The sequence below is a fragment of the Sorex araneus genome, chromosome 4, assembly GCF_027595985.1.
Source record: "Sorex araneus isolate mSorAra2 chromosome 4, mSorAra2.pri, whole genome shotgun sequence".
In the NCBI taxonomy this organism is placed as follows: domain Eukaryota; kingdom Metazoa; phylum Chordata; class Mammalia; order Eulipotyphla; family Soricidae; genus Sorex; species Sorex araneus.
The window spans coordinates 145,240,819-145,258,092 of NC_073305.1; the positions used below are offsets into that span (position 1 = coordinate 145,240,819).

Here is a 17,274-nt window from a genome sequence, read left to right on the forward strand (position 1 = left end):
TGTTTTTCTTGCCTGATTACTGTGGCAAGGACTTCTAATACTATGTTGAATAAAAGTCTCTCCTTCCTTTTCATTCAAAGTTAACTCTAAATTATTAAGAAACCTTAATATAAAAGCTCTTTCTACATTCTGACCAATATTGTTTTAAGTAAGAAGACTGCAATTAAAACACATTTGGTCGCTCATTAGTAATCCTTAAATATAAAGGGCAAAGGAAATATTCTCCCACCACAGCAAATTGACACCACTAAAGAGTCAGGAGACCTGGGACTGAAGTCTGGTTCAAAATCTGGATGTGTGTGAAGTCCCAAACAACATTCTTAGTCTTGTTTCCCTCAATTGTAAAAAAGGACAAGGCTCTGTGGATTTGTAAAGCACTGCAGACATTATTGAGCACAGTATGCAACTCAGCAGATGCCTGCAGCTATTACCAAGTAGCTCAGTTTAAACAAACTAAGAACTGTCTTTCACCATTATTATTGGAAAATCAAAAGCCCCATAATCATAAGTCTAAATTCCAGAATGAAAACTGTTGCTCTCTAACCTTTGTAGAGTCATATTTCTCAACAGCTAAAAGTTTTTTGAAATTTAGTATCCTGACCAAACTTCCTTCTCAGTTTAATATACTCTACCTGATTTCCAAAAATGAACTTATATAATCTAAGCATTTTAGATCAATTCTATAGCTGGTTTTAATTCCTATTAAAATACTGTCAATACATTTAATAATGTCATCATGGCATCAATATTTAATTACCCCTTTAATGCTTATAAAATATCTCCAGTAACTGATAAACATTACTGACAAAAAAAGGGACTGGGCAAAGCAGAAAATTTATAGAAGAATATCCAAAACAGAAAATCCTGACTAATTTGTTCTAATACTTGATATGAAATTTGAAGTCTTCTTCATCTCTGCATGTTTTAAAATAAAATTAACTTTTTCAAATACATTAAGTAAGGGTTAATCCAGGAATGTTTCTCATGTATTTTATGGCTTCTAGTACATAATCTATGTAGTATCAGTTTGAGAAGTAGATACAATCATAAATGGAAAATGAAAACACTTTGTTAAAGATCAACTACAAAATTTTTTTTTACTGAATAATCAGCTTTCATTTTGATTTCCCTCTATTAGTAGCCTACGAATCAAAGAATACACTCAGATTACCATATAAATTTAGTAAAGTATATGGTATAACTAAATTTATATCTTAAATCAAGAGTCAAATATTGCAAATCATAGAAAAAGTAGTACTAAACTCTCATACTGTATAGGTAGCTTAAACCTTCTGATAACTTCTACTTTGTCCCTTTCCTTATACTTCTGCCCTCTGATTTACAATGTTGCATCCCTCTGATTTACAATGTTGCATACATAAACAGGCATATATACATATTTGTATGTGTGTGTATATATGTGTGTGTGAGTGTGTGTTTGTGACAAAAAATATCTGAAATAGGAAATATAGAAGGGGTAGTAGTGGTTTGGGCCACATCTGATGGTGCTCAGGATGTACTCCCAACTTTATACTCAGGCTCTATGCTCAGGGATTACTCTTGGTGGGCTTGGGGGACCATATGGGATTCTGTAGATAGAACCAAGCCTGTCATATACAAGACAAGTGCCCTACCTTTGTACTATCACTACACATCCCCATGAAACAGAAAAAAATTAAATTGTATAATCATTTTGTATGCCTCCTTCTCCCATCCTTATTATGTTCCATCTCTCAACTAGGAAAAGCTTCCTCTAGATCAAGATACCATGAGGAAGAATTTGAAGGAGGGAGTACAACAGACTACTGTGGAGGAACATTAGTATTCTGGTAGTAGTTGTGGATGGTAACACATAACTTTAATTTTTTTTGTTTATTTTTTTATTTTTTTGCTTTTTGGGTCTCACCCAGCAATGCTCAGGGGTTACTCCTGGCTTTGCACTCAGGAATTACTCCTGGCAGTGCTTGGGGGACCATATGGGATGCCGGGGATCGAACCCGGGTCAGCCGCGTGCAAGGCAAACGCCCTACCCGCTGTGCTATCACTCCGGCCCCCACACATAACTTTAAAGAAGCACAAAATTATACCCTAAAACATACAAGTCATATAAACTAAAGCCATCTCAATTTGAAAATACAAATTTTAAAATACAAAACAAATTTTGTGGACAAGATAGATAATACAGTGGGGTAGGCACTTGCCTCGCACATGGTTGACCCAGCACTACATATGGTCCTACAGCACTGTAGGATAATGGTTGGTTTACCCTACCTCCTTGGCTGCTGGAAGCTTGTGTTTGTTGATTGTCCCCACCCCCCAACCTGTAAATTACCTAATACCTTTGTCTCCTGATCAGACTGTGACTTGTAAATATTGTCTTTCTCTTCTCCTTAGTGTCCTTTGCATGGTTAGTTATTTCAGAGCAATTGCTTTTTTTTTTTTTTTTTTTTGCTTCTTGGGTCACACTTGGCGATGCTCAGGGGTTACTCCTGGCTCATGCACTCAGGAATTACTCCTGGCAGTGCTCGGGGAACCATATGGGATGCTGGGAATCAAACCCCAGTCGGCTGCGTGCAAGGCAAAAGCCCTATCACTGTACTATCCCTACAACCCCTGCAATTGCTTTTTTTTTTATGGATATAGTAAGACAGTTAAAAAGACAAGCCTGTGGCTTGGGAGTTGATTGATTCCAGATAATATACCTCCTGGACATCTGCTCTCTCAGCTCAAGCCTCAGTTGCCCTTACTTTCACGTGTAATCCCGGTGCTCGTGAGGGGCTTACACAGCCCTGCGGTGGGGGGATTCACATAGCTCCCTGCTCGAGCACAGTATTTGCTTTTACACAGCACTACCAAGACTGATGCCTAAGCACAGAAACAGAGGGAGCATCAAATCAGACAATAGAAGATGGTCCCCTTCATAATTCTAAGTTTCTTACACAATTCCATGTATTATCCACCCAGTACTCTTATGTCCCAGTAAGGAATAAAACCACTGCATACCTCTATAAAACAGAATTAAATGTAAATTTGGCAAAAATAAAAAGGATCACGAGCATAGACAATCTATCCCCATCAGATCAAGAATGAGAGTGAACATTTCAAAATCTGTTTCAAAACTTCCACAAGACTAGATAGCATATTAAACAACTTGGAGAAATTTATTAGGTTGGGTATTTTAATAAGAAAGTAAAAAAGATTACCTATCAAACAATATAGTTTTAATAGAACTCAAATAATAGAACTGAAATAAATGGTTTTGACCATTACACATACACTTAGATTTTGAAATAATTGAGCCCCAGTTTCCTTTTGATTGAAGAACTACAAAAGTGCCAGCTGTCACTTAAAAACAGATAAGTTTCTTTGTGCCTTCAATTCTTAGTTACTTATAATCAGGCTTATATGAGAATTCTCCTTACTTAATTCTCCATAATTATTTTGTGACTACAGCTTTACAAATTTGTTTGAATAAATTGCAATAAAAAAGCTTTTGGAAAAAGAACTTTTCTTCTCAGAAATATATAAATTCTATTGAGAATTTGGTCCTGATCATTATACTTTTTTAAAAAAGAGAAATATTAGGAGCCTTGAAATGAGAGGCTACTGCCAGCTTTCTATTTCTTCAAATTTGCTTTCAGCTTTCTACTCAATGAACAAAGCCTGTGTTTCTCAGAGTAGTATCACATGTGAGAAACAAGCAAACATCAACAGCAGGCACACAACAAACCAATACAATTATGCTTAATAATAACTGCTCCACTATTGACTAATATGCTAACTATTCTTTGATGACAAATGTTGAAAGCATGACTTTTTCAAGGTCATTGATTAAAAAAGAGATAACTGCCTCTACATGTTGACTATGTTTAGGTTTAGCCTATACTTTATTTAGACATGGTGTATATACCATATTACAAACTGCTTTTAGTTAAGTGACATTTAAGTTTTATGATGAACCTGTTAAGATGAACATAGTGCTAATCTATGGGCCACAAATATAGGCAAACAACCATCTCTTCTATACAAAGTAGTTTGTTTTACTATGTAGGTATATAAGGGTCCTCAAGTAGCAATCTAATCTATCACTAATTACTAATCTATCACTAATTACTATCAGAGAGAATAGTCATTATCCTCTTACAGCCCAAACTCAATCATCACTCTTGACAGGGAATGATTATTCAGATGTAAAATACTAATAATCCCATTCAATAGGATAACTATTTTTATTATCTAGTCCATCAAGAAGCTACTCTAAAACAGAACTTTTATAAGACAAATACCAAGACAACAAAACTTGCTTTGCTCATACTCATGGCATGGTATTCTGGACCTATGCAAGCGGCCCTCCAAACATTTGAGAAGAATCAAAGTTGCTTTTTGGAGATCAGTTTACATCTCACAGGGTGAATACATAAAGATACACTTAATTTTTCTGAAGAGTAGCATAAAATTTCAACAGGGTAGTATTTAAAAATTATTATTTTTAAGTATTTAACTTTCAACAATAATACATTTTTTTAAATACCCGCACTGCTGCGGGTATTTAATTTGTTTGAATAAACTGCAATGAAATCACCAATAGAGTGCAGGGTCTTTTCACTATTAATCATTACCTGAATCCTTAAACAAAAAAAATGTTACCTCTGTTATCTAGAACATTATAATCAGAGGTATGTTTTGAGAGCATGTCAAGGATCACAATCTCAGCATGCTGCTAGTTAATATCTTGAGCAAGTTAATCATCTATTCATTATCTCAGAGCTCTACCTCTCACACTGAGATACTACTTTACCTCAGAAAAATGCTATTAAAGGATAATTTTAATGCAGCTTTGGCCTTAACTGAAGGTTCACTGAAGAAATTATTATCTGATGGCTCAGTTATAAGCTTACTGAGAACCCTCCATATTGTTTTCCATTGGGGTTGAACCAACCAACCTTCCTACCAGCAGTGGATGAGTGCTCCTTTCTCACCACATCTCCATCAAAACAGATTGTTCCCAGTATTTTTTATATGTGCCATTTTCACTGGTATGCAATAGTTTACAAGAAGGATGCCTAGCTCACCCTTGGTGATCACCTTAAAAAGGTGCCTGTGAAGATGGCAGACTATGGGTGGAGGGGTAAGAGAGGGAACCTGGGAACACTGGTGGAGGAAGACTGGTGGTGGGTTTGGTGATGGAACGTTGCATGTCTAAAGCCCAACTATGTAAATAATAACTTTGTAAATAAGTGATTTAATAAAATAAAATTTAGAAAAATAGAGAATTCCACTACAAAAATTATTATCTGCAGACAATTTTTAGGTATAATTCATCATTCGGGTTGATTTTCAATGTCTCCCATGTAATGATCTAAATAAATCATCCTTTAAAATGGCAGGAAGCTAAAAAATTCAGAAATACCCAAACATTAATGTCTTGGTCATTTATTCATCTATCTGTGATTTTCCTATATCAGGAGTCACCACAAATTCATTCTACTAATAGGTAAAAATAAGTGAATGAACTGCATTTCAACTCCAGATTGCTTCTACGTATATAAAAATGTGACATGTAAAATGACCGTTATACCCTGTCAACTCATTTTATACCTGAGTCTAGCATAGTCTATCTAGAGTAAGGCAGGAAGGTTTACCTTCTTATTCACCCAATTAATTTTTATTGACCACCTACACAACAATACACTCTAATTAGTACTATGATATTAAGATTTGCATGCTGACCTTGGAGGACTCAAGTTCTTTGTTTGCTTATATATATTATCTCAACTCTACATTTCCTCTCCATTAAAAACAGAGTCACTTGAGCTAGGCAGATCTTGTTCTTAAGTCAAAGCTCTTGTTGCATAATTTTGGCAGATTCACCAACTGTGCAACAATTAAAACAAGGAAAACACAACTTTTCCTATATGGCTGTCACTAATACTAAATGGCAGAACCTTAAAAAAAACCCAAATGAATGTAATATTTGATATTTACCAGTACTCTTTAATAGTGATTTCCTTTTTACTTCCTTCCACGAAAACCTGGCTATTTTTTCTACTAGATTATAAACTCTCTGAGGATAAGTAACCAACTCTTAAAAGGCATTTAGTAGGTAATTTATATAGCAATGAATAAACAATGGGTAACAAGTGTTCCTTTTAGATTCTTTGTAGAATGACAAAAATAAACCTTTGAATAATAATTAGAAAATGCATACAATGTCATCAACCCTGGGAATTCTGAGATAAGATGCATATGCCTCTAACTTTTTGTTTGTTTAATTTTAATTTGTTTGTCTGGTGGTGCTCAGATAAACAAATTAGCCAAATGCTTATTCCTGGCTCTTCACTCAGGGATCACTCCTTGCAAGCTTGGGGGGGGGGAGGGCATATGAGTTGCTGAGGATCTAATTATTATTGGTCTTATGCAATGCAAGTACCTTAGCCACTATATTATCTACCCAGTCCAATTCAATTCTTAAACTAAATACAAACAAACCTCCGACTCTGAAGCATATGCTCCTAAGCCTTATACTAGTGGTTTATTTTTGTCAGTTGTTAAAGTCATTTGAACTTTGTGTTACCAACAATTCAAAGTCAATTTGATATATTTTCATAAATTTCAATATATTTTTAATGAATTTCAATTATATAAGCCAACGAACACATTTACTAAACACCTTTTAAGCAATGCAAACTGAATCTTCAAATATAAGCAACTTTATGCTTAACTCTTAAGATTTTATAGTAACAAGCATTTATATGTAGGAGAAACCAATTCTACACAACTGGGTTTCTATTTTGGTTTCTTTCTTATTTTTTCCTTAAAATAAACTTGGATGCACTTTTTATTTGAAATCTTACACTGTCAATTAAAATACTTTTTCAAGAAAAGTGTTAGTTGAAAACAAACAATAATTTATCAAAGCTGGAATGATACTACATGTTAATCCATAAAATAAGGCTTTTTTCCTATTTTTGCTTGAACTTTTCCAATTTATGCTTCCTTCAGATATAAACAGAGTGGGAAAAGAAACAGTTTATTCAGAAACAAAGATGTATTATTAATATAATTTTATATAATTTATATAATTACTTGAATCCTAGTAGACAAATTCTCACATATGACATATTAAAATCAACTCAAAAACTGTAAGTTGTTGAAGATCTTTATAATGAAATAATTATGAGTAAAAAAAAACCTAGATCTCACCAATTAAAAGTTTAATTTTAATGTGGGAAATAGTACCCCATATATGTCAATGATACATTTTCATTTTATAATGGAAAATATGGTGTTTGCCAAAGAGAGAACTGCAACAAATAGATTTCAAGACCTTTCACATCCAGTATAGTATAACAACTAGAAAATTGAGGGCTGTGGCTACAATTTATTTAAATATGTTTTTATTTTTATTTTTTTTGTTGGTTTGTTTTTCAGTCACACCTAGTTGTAGTCAAGGACCACTCCTGACAGGGCTCTGGGAACCATATGTGGAGCTGGGTATCAAAACAGGGTAGGCCAGTGCAAGGCCTACCTTATGTGCTGTATTGGCAATCCTCTTAAATGTATTTTGAAGTATATTTTAAAAGGAAAAGTCCAATATTATCAGTAACAACTCTAAAATATTTTAGAATATTGAAGGAAAAGTCTATCAACTAATTGAATCAAGCCTTATTTAAAACCAAAATTACAATTTTAAATACAGAAAACTTTAAAGTTCAATACCTATCACTCAGCAATAATCCGTTCCTTTTATCTAGTAAGGAAGAAACCAGGAATTGTTCTCTTTCTTCTATGTAATCTGTTATCTTATAATTGATCCCGTCTACTTCCTCACAGTTCACAGAATATATTAAATATATCCTGGTCATGGTCTGAAAGCCTAGTGCCTTCTGTTTCCTTGCCCATTATTTTTTAAGAACTATGTACTTACTCATTTTAAATAAATGATTCCAGACATTTCACATTACCATGGGTCATTAAAGCAAAGAACTGTTCTATTTGGGGAAATTAGGGGCAACAGAGCTATAATAATCAAGCAAAGGAACTGGAAACTGTGCAGCTCTAGATATTTTTTTGTTGCTGTCATTTTGTTTTTGTTTTGGGTCACACTCTGCCATGGTCAGGGAATAATCCTGACTATTTGCTCAAGAATCACTCCTGATGGTGCTGGGGGAACTATATGCAGTGCTGGGAATTAAATGGGATGTCTACGTGCAAGACAAGTGCTTTAAACCTTCTACTAGCTCTCTGGCTCCACTGTTTAGGTCAAGTGTCATCGAATATCTACTTTCCTATTTTCCATTGTTAGATTTTGGTTGACTCTAATTCTCATTCCTCTGTCTTTTCTTGAGGAGAAAGAAGGGGGGCGGAGGCTATGGGAGAAAGCATATAACCATCCTCTGTCCGATCTGTAGCTGAATACAAATTCAATTACTTAAAAGTACGTGGCTGAATTTGCTTATAAATACTGAGAGAAGAACGAGCCAACCCACTAAAGGAAACATGTTTTTCCACTACCTAAATTTTTCATAGCTAGTTTTACTATGGAAATATCAGGTCTATTACAACTTATTCCAATCAAGAACCTTGGAATATTCCAATGCAGAACCTTCAGCAAATCACAAGCTCCTTGGACCTAAGTTCTCACAAATGAAAAGGCTTAACATACTGATCTCCAAGATCCCTTAATACTGGTATATGTCTCTTTTATATTATAATTTAAATAGTAAGGCAGATAAAACAGATTCATTTGCTTCTTCTATAAGGTTATTTCCAAAGTCGGAGACACATAGCAATTAACTAGTGAAGTGGAAATAAAATATTAAACTTTTATATTTTTTAACCCAGAGAGAGAAAAGCAAGCTCAGTTGCTATTGATCATGTATATTTTCACATGGTCTGGGGAGAACAAGAGCTCCATTAGCAAAAGGGGAAATGCTTATTCTTTGTCGATTCTCAACATATAGCATGTTATTTTTGCTCAGTTATGGAAATTCACAGATATTATCAAATCCTAGTATCGATAATACAAATTTAAATAAGTGACTACAGAACAGCAGGACTGATATTCTTTATTTTCTTAGAACAAGTTTTTTGTCAACTTCATTATGAAGTAAAACAAGGACTCTGGTATTAGATTAAACATGATCAGGTGTACGCCGGCCAAGGAGGGTAAATATCCTCCTTTCTCAGTTTTTTTCCCTTTCCAGGGAGAAGTGGCGTGGTGTCTGCCGTATTATGAGGACTATAAGCAGGTATGAACTTGGTGGCGCAGAAAGGAGAAAAAAAAAAGAGAGAGAGAGCAAAAGAGTTATGTACTTGGAACAGCAGGACACTTGGGCAGTCTCGGGCCGGGGCTTATTCCGGCTCACGCTCTGCCGGGACTCGACTTGGGCTGCCACATTTTGGTGCGGCAGCTTTGCTGCTGATTGACCACGATCTGGAGGCCAGCTAGACTACTTTTGGTCCCAGAAACTGCTTGCAGCCATGTCTCTAGACTGTGTACTAAGCCATTGCCCCATACTGCTCCAGGATGGGAAATTATGCAATTTCTAATGTAAATCTCCCTGGAATTAATTACTTCAATACTAAAATGCAGAAATCCTAAATGGTAGCAACCGTGCGACTTCATATCTCTTCAATTCTTAGCAATGGAAAACTAATTATCAAATGCTTCCTTGTCAGTGGGCTGTTTTTTGGGGGGGATGAACTCCAACAACAATAGTGAGTTTTGTGTTGAAATACAGAATGTAATCAAGGTAAAGAGAAAATGAAGTGAAATTTATCAGTTATGCAGGCGGGGGTGGGGGGATAGGAGGTGGGAGGTATACTGGGGTTTTTGATGGTGGAATATGGGCACTGGTGAAGGGACGGGTGTTTGAGCATTGTATAACTGAGACATAAGCCTGAGAACTTTGTAACTTTCCACATGGTGTTTCAATAAAATAAATAATTTAGAAAAAAAACAACCATGCCTTGGGAGATTATAGGAGTCGAGGAATTTATCCATTTCTTCTAGGTTCTCTTGTTTCATGGCATAGAGATTTTCAAAGTAGTCTCTGATGATCTTTTGAATTTCATTGGTTTCTGTTGTAATGTCCCCCTTTTCATTTCTGATTCGGCTTACAAGGGTTCTCTCTATCTTTCTTTGTGAGTCTTGCTAGTGGTTTATCAATCTTTTTTATTTTCTTGAAGAACCAGCTCTTGGTTTCATTGATCTTTCGGATTGTCTTTTGGGTTTCCATGTCGTTAATTTCTGCTCTAAGTTTTATTATCTCCTTCCTTCTGCCTGGTTTGGGCTCCTTTTGTTGGTCCTTTTCTAACGTCTTGAGCTGTGAAGTCAAGTTATTTATGTGGGCCCTTTCTTCCTTCCTGAGCTAAGGTACATTGAAGATAAGGTCGGCAAAACCCTCCACGACATTGAAGCCAAAGGTATCTTCAATGCTGACATGCCACTGGCCAAGCAAGTGAAAACAAAGATAAATAAATGGGACTATCTCAAACTAAGAAGCTTCTGCAACTCAAAAGAAACAGTGACCAAAATACAAAGATAATCTACAGAATGGGAAAGGATATTTATGGAGTACCCATCCGATAAAGGGTTGATAACAAGGATATAAAATGCACTGGTTGAACTCCACAAGAAGAAAACTGCCAACCCAATCAAAAAATGGGGTGATGAAATGAATAGAAACGTTTCCAAAGAAGAATCCGAATGGCTGAGAGGCACATGAGAAAGTGTTCAACATCACTAATTATCAGGGAGATGCAGATCAAAACAACAATGAGATATCATCTCACACCACAGAGACTGGCCCACATCCCAAAAAATAAAAGCAACCGCTGTTGGCGTGGATGTGGGGAGAAAGGGACTCTCCTTCACTGCTGGTGGGAATGCCGACTGGTTCAGCCCTTTTGGAAAACAATATGGACGATTCTCAAGAAGTTAGAAATTGAGCTCCCATTTGACCCAGCAATACCACTCCTGGGAATATATCTCGGAGAGGCAAAAAAGGTATAGTAGAGATGACATCTGCATTTCCATGTTCATTGCCGCTCTGTTTACAATAGCCACAATATGGAAAAAACCAGAGTGCCCGAAAACAGATGATTGGCTAAAGAAACTCTGGTATATTTACACAATGGAATACTACGTAGCTGTCAGAAAACATGAAGCCATGAAATTTGCATATAAGTGGATCAACATGGAAAGTATCATGCTGAGTGAAATGAGTCAGAAAGAAAGAGACAGACATAGAAAGATCGCACTCATATGTGGAATATAAAGTAGCTGAGAGGTACAAGCTTACAATGTTGCGATTCCTGGCAGACATTTCTCTGGACTTAGTTACTAAAATACTAAAATACAGAAATCCAAAACTATGCTGCTGCTAGTGCGGCCTCCTGACCTCATATCTCTTCATTCTCAGAAATGGAAAACAAATTATCAAATGCTTTCTTTTCAGCAGATCGACTTTAGGGGGGAGAAACTCCAAATCAATAATAGTGAATTTTTTTGTTTAAATATTGAATGTAATCAAAGTAAAGTGAAAGTAAAGTGAAATTTACCAGTTACACATGTGGGGTGGGGGGCTGGGGAGGTGGGGGGAAGAGGGGCGGTATATCGTGATTCTTGGTGGTGGAATATGTGCACTGGTGAAGGGATGGGTGTTTGAGCATTGTATAACTGAGACTTTAACCTGAAAGGTTTGTAACTTTCCACATGGTGAATTAATAAAAGAATTTAAAAAAAACATGATCAGGTGTACTTCTAATTTATCAACAAGAATCAGAAGCATCCAATATGTCTAATTTTGGCCCCCTTTCCTACACATTAACAATTCCTCTACATATACATTTTTTTTAATTTAAAATATATTTTTATGAAATTTTATACAGGAGTCAGAGTGATAGGACAGCAGGTAGGGCACCAGCTTAGCATGTGGCTGGCCTGGGTTTGATCCCCAGTACCACAGGTCCCTCAGCACTGTCAGGAGTGATCCTTGAGCACAGAGCCTCATGGAAATCCTGAGCAACATCAGGTACCTCCTAAACTCCCTCACCAAATCTTTTTTTATATACAGTTTGCAAAGAAGTTCCCACTGTGTTCTCAAAACAGCCTTGTAATCAACATTCTTTCTAACCTCCCTGGGCCTTATCCTTGTGGTTTCATTAGATAAGAGATTCATAGAAGTTACCTGAACTTTGGATTTCTTTGGATTTAATTAGTTGATCTGGCATTAGCTCAGAAACTCCCAAACTTTCTTCCATCTTAAGAAAGGCATGTGACCCAGATCAAATCTTGGCAATCTGCCTTAACTTTTCCTGTTTGCCTCTGAGGCACACTATCACTTCCTCAGGACTTATAAGTAATAAACTTATCCAGTGCAATTTCTGTGGGGGTCCTTTGTTTAATGTCATCTGACAATATGGCGCCTTGTGTTCCCTAAACAAACACTGATTTTACAAAGTTATAACATGACACATTAACACATGCAAAAGTATGAGCATTAGAGCCAATGTGGACTAGTTAAACTCATAGCTCTGAATATACAACTAGCCATGTGGTCTGGGCAAGTCAATAACAGTGTGCATATAATACCATCCCAAAGAGTTGCTGTGGAGCTTAAACTACTTGGCACATATAGGATGTATACCTATTATCTTTTTTTCCTTTAATTTGCCAAAAAATAAAGCTGCGTATTTATGTTAAGAAGGAAGGGTGGGGCTGGAGCAATAGCACAGCGGGTAGGGCCTTTGCCTTGCATGAGGCCGACCTGGTTTCGATTCCCAACATTCCATATGGTACCCTGAGCACCGCCAGGAGTAATTCCTGAGTGCAACAACAACAACAAAAAGGGAAGGCAAGTTAAGATTATAGTACAATACTATTAAAGTTGCATTGTTCCTTTTAGGGTATAACATAACAATCTGCCCACAGCAATTCTATAAATTTTAACTGAGATTTTAAGAACTAAATTAGTAATTTTTATTTAACATACCACGTTAAAATTGAGATATTCTTCAACCCATGCTTTTGCTTCTTCAAATTCATCTTTCATTTCCATGATAAAAAGTGTATCCAGGGCATCAACTATTGTTGCTCCTTTGATATTACCTGACAATATTAGACAATATATTTAATCAATAGAATATTTTGACGTACATATACAAATTAGCCTTACCATGGAAAGACTTGTAATGAACATACAGACTATGGCTATAGATTGACACATTAATCTTGAAAATTTCTTCTGAATTGTAGAAAATAAATCTTAGACACTTCATTTGTAATTCCATTTTCTAATAAGAAAAGTAGAATTAAGACAAAGGAACAAGAACATACTACTATTAACTGTATTAAACTATATGTATAACAAAATTTGTTTTTTTTGTATTACTGATAACTAATTTCAGTTATCAGTAACTGAAATTAGTTACTGATAGCCATAAACTCCAGTAAGATATAATCCCATACCCTTTTGAAGTCCTTCCTGATTCTAACTTACTCCTCCCATCATACTCACAAATCCAAAAAGCTTTTTATTTCCTTGAAACTCCTATTATTTTAGGTAATTTAGAAGGTGTTAAATTAATAGATACAGTAGAAGGGCACTAGGTGGAATTCTGGGTAGGGACCCAAACACTTTATTTTTTTTTTCTTTTTGGATCACACCTGGCAATGCACAGGTTATTCCTAGCTCTGTACTCAGAAATCACCGCAGGGGATCATATGAAATGCTGGGAATTGCACCCAGATCGGCTGTTTGCAAGGCAAACGCCCTGCCCACTGTGCTATTATTCTAGACCCAAGAGACCCAAAGACTTTATATACTGATACTGTTACTTAGCTTCCTCACTACTATAATGGGAATGCCTATAGTTAATACCTATAGTACCAACTACAATGAGATGCTATGGACTAAAGCATGCGAAAGTGGGTAAACACAAGTTAAAATAACTGACCTGATCCATCCTTTATTTTTCACATCAACAAAAGAAACCCAGAGCTAATACTCTAAGGAAATATTGAGAAATACAAATATAATGAGTATTACCATGGCTGACTGCCCTGATCATTCTATCTATAAAAATTCAGTTCTTATTGATAGAAAAATGTTAATGCAGTGGATCAAATGTTCTGTTGAGAAATAATCCTGACAATTGTATTTTATGATGCTGTAGTTGTATCCTCTAAATGAGAATTTCTGAGAGTAAACACCCCAGGTATCAGTATTTTGAAAGTCATAGAGATGATCTGAATGTGCAGGACGTGCTCTGTATGAAGGACACTCTATGCACAGTCCTTGGAGATAACTCCATTGGGCATGCATGTTTCCTAGCAACATGGCCTGGAGGATCACACAAACTTCATCGCCCACCAGTTCAGTCAACTGCAGCGATGTCATGGTCACTAAGAAACCGAAGAACATTCTACTTACCAAACAAACTGCTTGAATGGCCTCCTTTTGATAAAGGTTTCAGTTCATTTAATCCCCAGGCATAATGTTTATAGTTATACCAAGCATGTTTCATCATCTGAGAAAAGAAATAAAAATGGAATTATAGCTGAATTTCAGATGTTTTTTTATATAAACACATTATTCATTGAAGACCTGAATGTCTAAATATTAAATTTTACTAATATTAAATGATTAATGGAAAAGATGACTAGATGATAAAACACATACACATTCCCCCTTTTGCATTGGCCTACTGATACTTTTTTGAGACTATTTAATCCTATTGATATATCTGTAATTTTCAAAACTCCTTTCTCATCTATAAAAATTTAGCTTATCATAAACTGTAAGTTCCTAAGTTATTTTGCCTACTAAACCTGTTTGAGATAATAATAAAATCAGCACTTCTTGCCTATCCACCCCACCTTCATTCCAAAGTCTACCTCTTTAAGTGAACAAACAAAAAGCACACTAAAACTGCAGTGGAAATTATTTACTACCCATCTCAAGAATGTTCAAGAGCATAGCTCTTTGCCCAATGGTATTGCCCAATTTGTGAAATTTTAGATAAGCCATTACTACACTTGGATATCTATTACTAAATGGATAAGCCATTACTACATTTCTTATTTTAGTATTATAATAAATTAAATCTGTGGAAACTATATTTAAACTTCCTATTTTTGCACAATTCTGTATTTTTTAAGCCTCAGTTAATACATAAGATTACTGACAAACATTTTGATGTATCGTAAGTCTATTGAAAATATAGGAAATTTAAAATGTAAAACTGATTATGCTTAGATTTTTTAAAATACAACTTATTTTTATGTAGTAAATGTCTGACTGAATACTAGATAGATATAGGTATATCTATATACTTAAAAACTGATTTGCTGTATTTCTAACCTAGGACCTTATGCCAGCAATGTGTAAGGTCAAATATCTCTGCCATAATCAGATATATAAAATGTTTTTAATGATCTAAAATATACACAATTATATTCATACATTTTAAAGAAGAATTTGGACTTTGTAGTTATCTAGAGTTTATTCATGCCACTATTGTCATCGTCATCATCATCATCATCATCATCATCATCATCATCCTGTTGATTGTCAATTTTCTTGAGTGGTCTCAGTAACATCTCCATTCGTCCTAGCACTGAGATTTTAGCAGCCTCTCTTTACTCGTCCTTCCCAATGGTGCTGCATTGGAGGCTCTTTCAGGGTCAGGGGAATGAGACCCATCATTGTTACTGGTTTTGGCATATGAATATGCCATGGGGAGTTTGCCAGGCTCTGCCAAGGCCCAAGTCCTTCTGCCAAATAAAAGTGTCAACAAAATCACCACATATTCACCCTAAAATATAACTGAGGGCTACAGAAAAATCTATTTCACAAAACACAACTATGGGGCTGGAGAGGATGCTTGCCTCGAAGGCTGCTGCTGACAGGTTCTGTCTCCAGCATCCTCTATGGTCCCCGAAGCACAGCCAGTTGTGATTCCTGAGTGCAGAGTCAGGAGTAACCCCTGAGCATTGATCGCCAGATGTGGCCCGCAAACAAAAACAAAACATAAAACCACAACCACACCATCATCCTGGAAAAGACAGGTTCTTCAGAGAAACAGAAGGGATATCTTAAAAAGCCAACCAATAAAAGTGCCCCCCAAAAGTTAAATACAGACAGAATCTGAAAATGTATTACTATGATTCCAGGTTTTAAAATATCTTTAAAAACCTTATAGAAAATTATAAATAGTATGCAAAGACTGTTTATCACTAAACATCTGCAGTGATATAAATACAATTTTATTAATAAGGTTTCCATATGTCCCTGAGGAAAAAAGTGAACATCTTTCATTAACCAATCAGTACATATTTTTTGTTTTCCAACACTATTGCTACTATTAATATCTGCTAAGAAAGGCTTCTAAAGTCTCAGGGCTAGGACGAATGGAGACGTTACTGAGACCGCTCGAGAAACTCGACAATCAACGGGATGATGATGATGATGATGATGATGATGATGATGATGATAAAGGATATCTTTATTATAGGCTGGGGATCTGTTAAATATACTATACTCAATGATGCAAAATTTTTATTACAAGCCTGTGAACTATTTTACCATTGTTTTGGAGAGTAAAAAACTAAAGCTGAGGAGTTAAAAAGCAAACAACTTTACTCAATCATGACACTTCCACTCAACTGAGGGGCTTGTGCATGTGCCTGTCTCAGTGTGACTCTAGGTGACGTCATCACCAACACTGCATCACATTCCTTTATGAATTCACAACAGGACCCTTATCAAATTACTGACTTTCCAACAATCAAAAGAACTGGTGTTTTCACTCATATTTTCACTTCCAAATTAATTTTAATTTATAAATTAATTTTATTGAAAAGCATAATAGATCTGAAGGTTAGAGAAAATGATTTATAATCCTCACAATGTCACTAATTGGCCATATTAATTAAGTTTGAGTTGTAGGTTTCTTGGATTCCTTATCCAGAAAAAGTTGAGATCATAATTCCTGAGAGAATCTACGAATGGATTTCTGTGTGGTTGCAATAACTCAAGGTCATGTGATCAAATGTTAACTGAAGTTTAAAATAATACTGAAAACAATGAAATTCATATCACATAATAAAAAAATAAATCTCTGAAAGACTATGAAATACACAAAATACCTTGAGATAAAACCTGAATTTGATTTGATTTTCCCATTAAATATATTACATTTAGTAAAATCTTCATTCCAGTAAATTTGCAAAGATTTATAAGTTCAAAAGCTTTGGGATACGTCAAA

General features: G+C 35.5%; 1 protein-coding gene across 4 annotated transcripts in view; it reads right to left on the reverse strand.

Annotated features, from left to right (window-relative positions):
* MAN1A1 (mannosidase alpha class 1A member 1) overlaps positions 1-17,274 on the reverse strand; it is a 196,209-nt gene that overhangs the window by 125,137 nt on the left and 53,798 nt on the right. For all 4 annotated transcript variants that reach the window (XM_055136509.1, XM_055136508.1, XM_055136511.1 and 1 more), the window contains exons 3-4: positions 14,439-14,535; positions 12,999-13,114 (exon numbers count right to left, since the gene is read on the reverse strand). In XM_055136509.1, the coding sequence (XP_054992484.1) occupies positions 12,999-13,114; positions 14,439-14,535 (213 nt within the window). The remainder of the gene's footprint in view (positions 1-12,998; positions 13,115-14,438; positions 14,536-17,274) is intronic.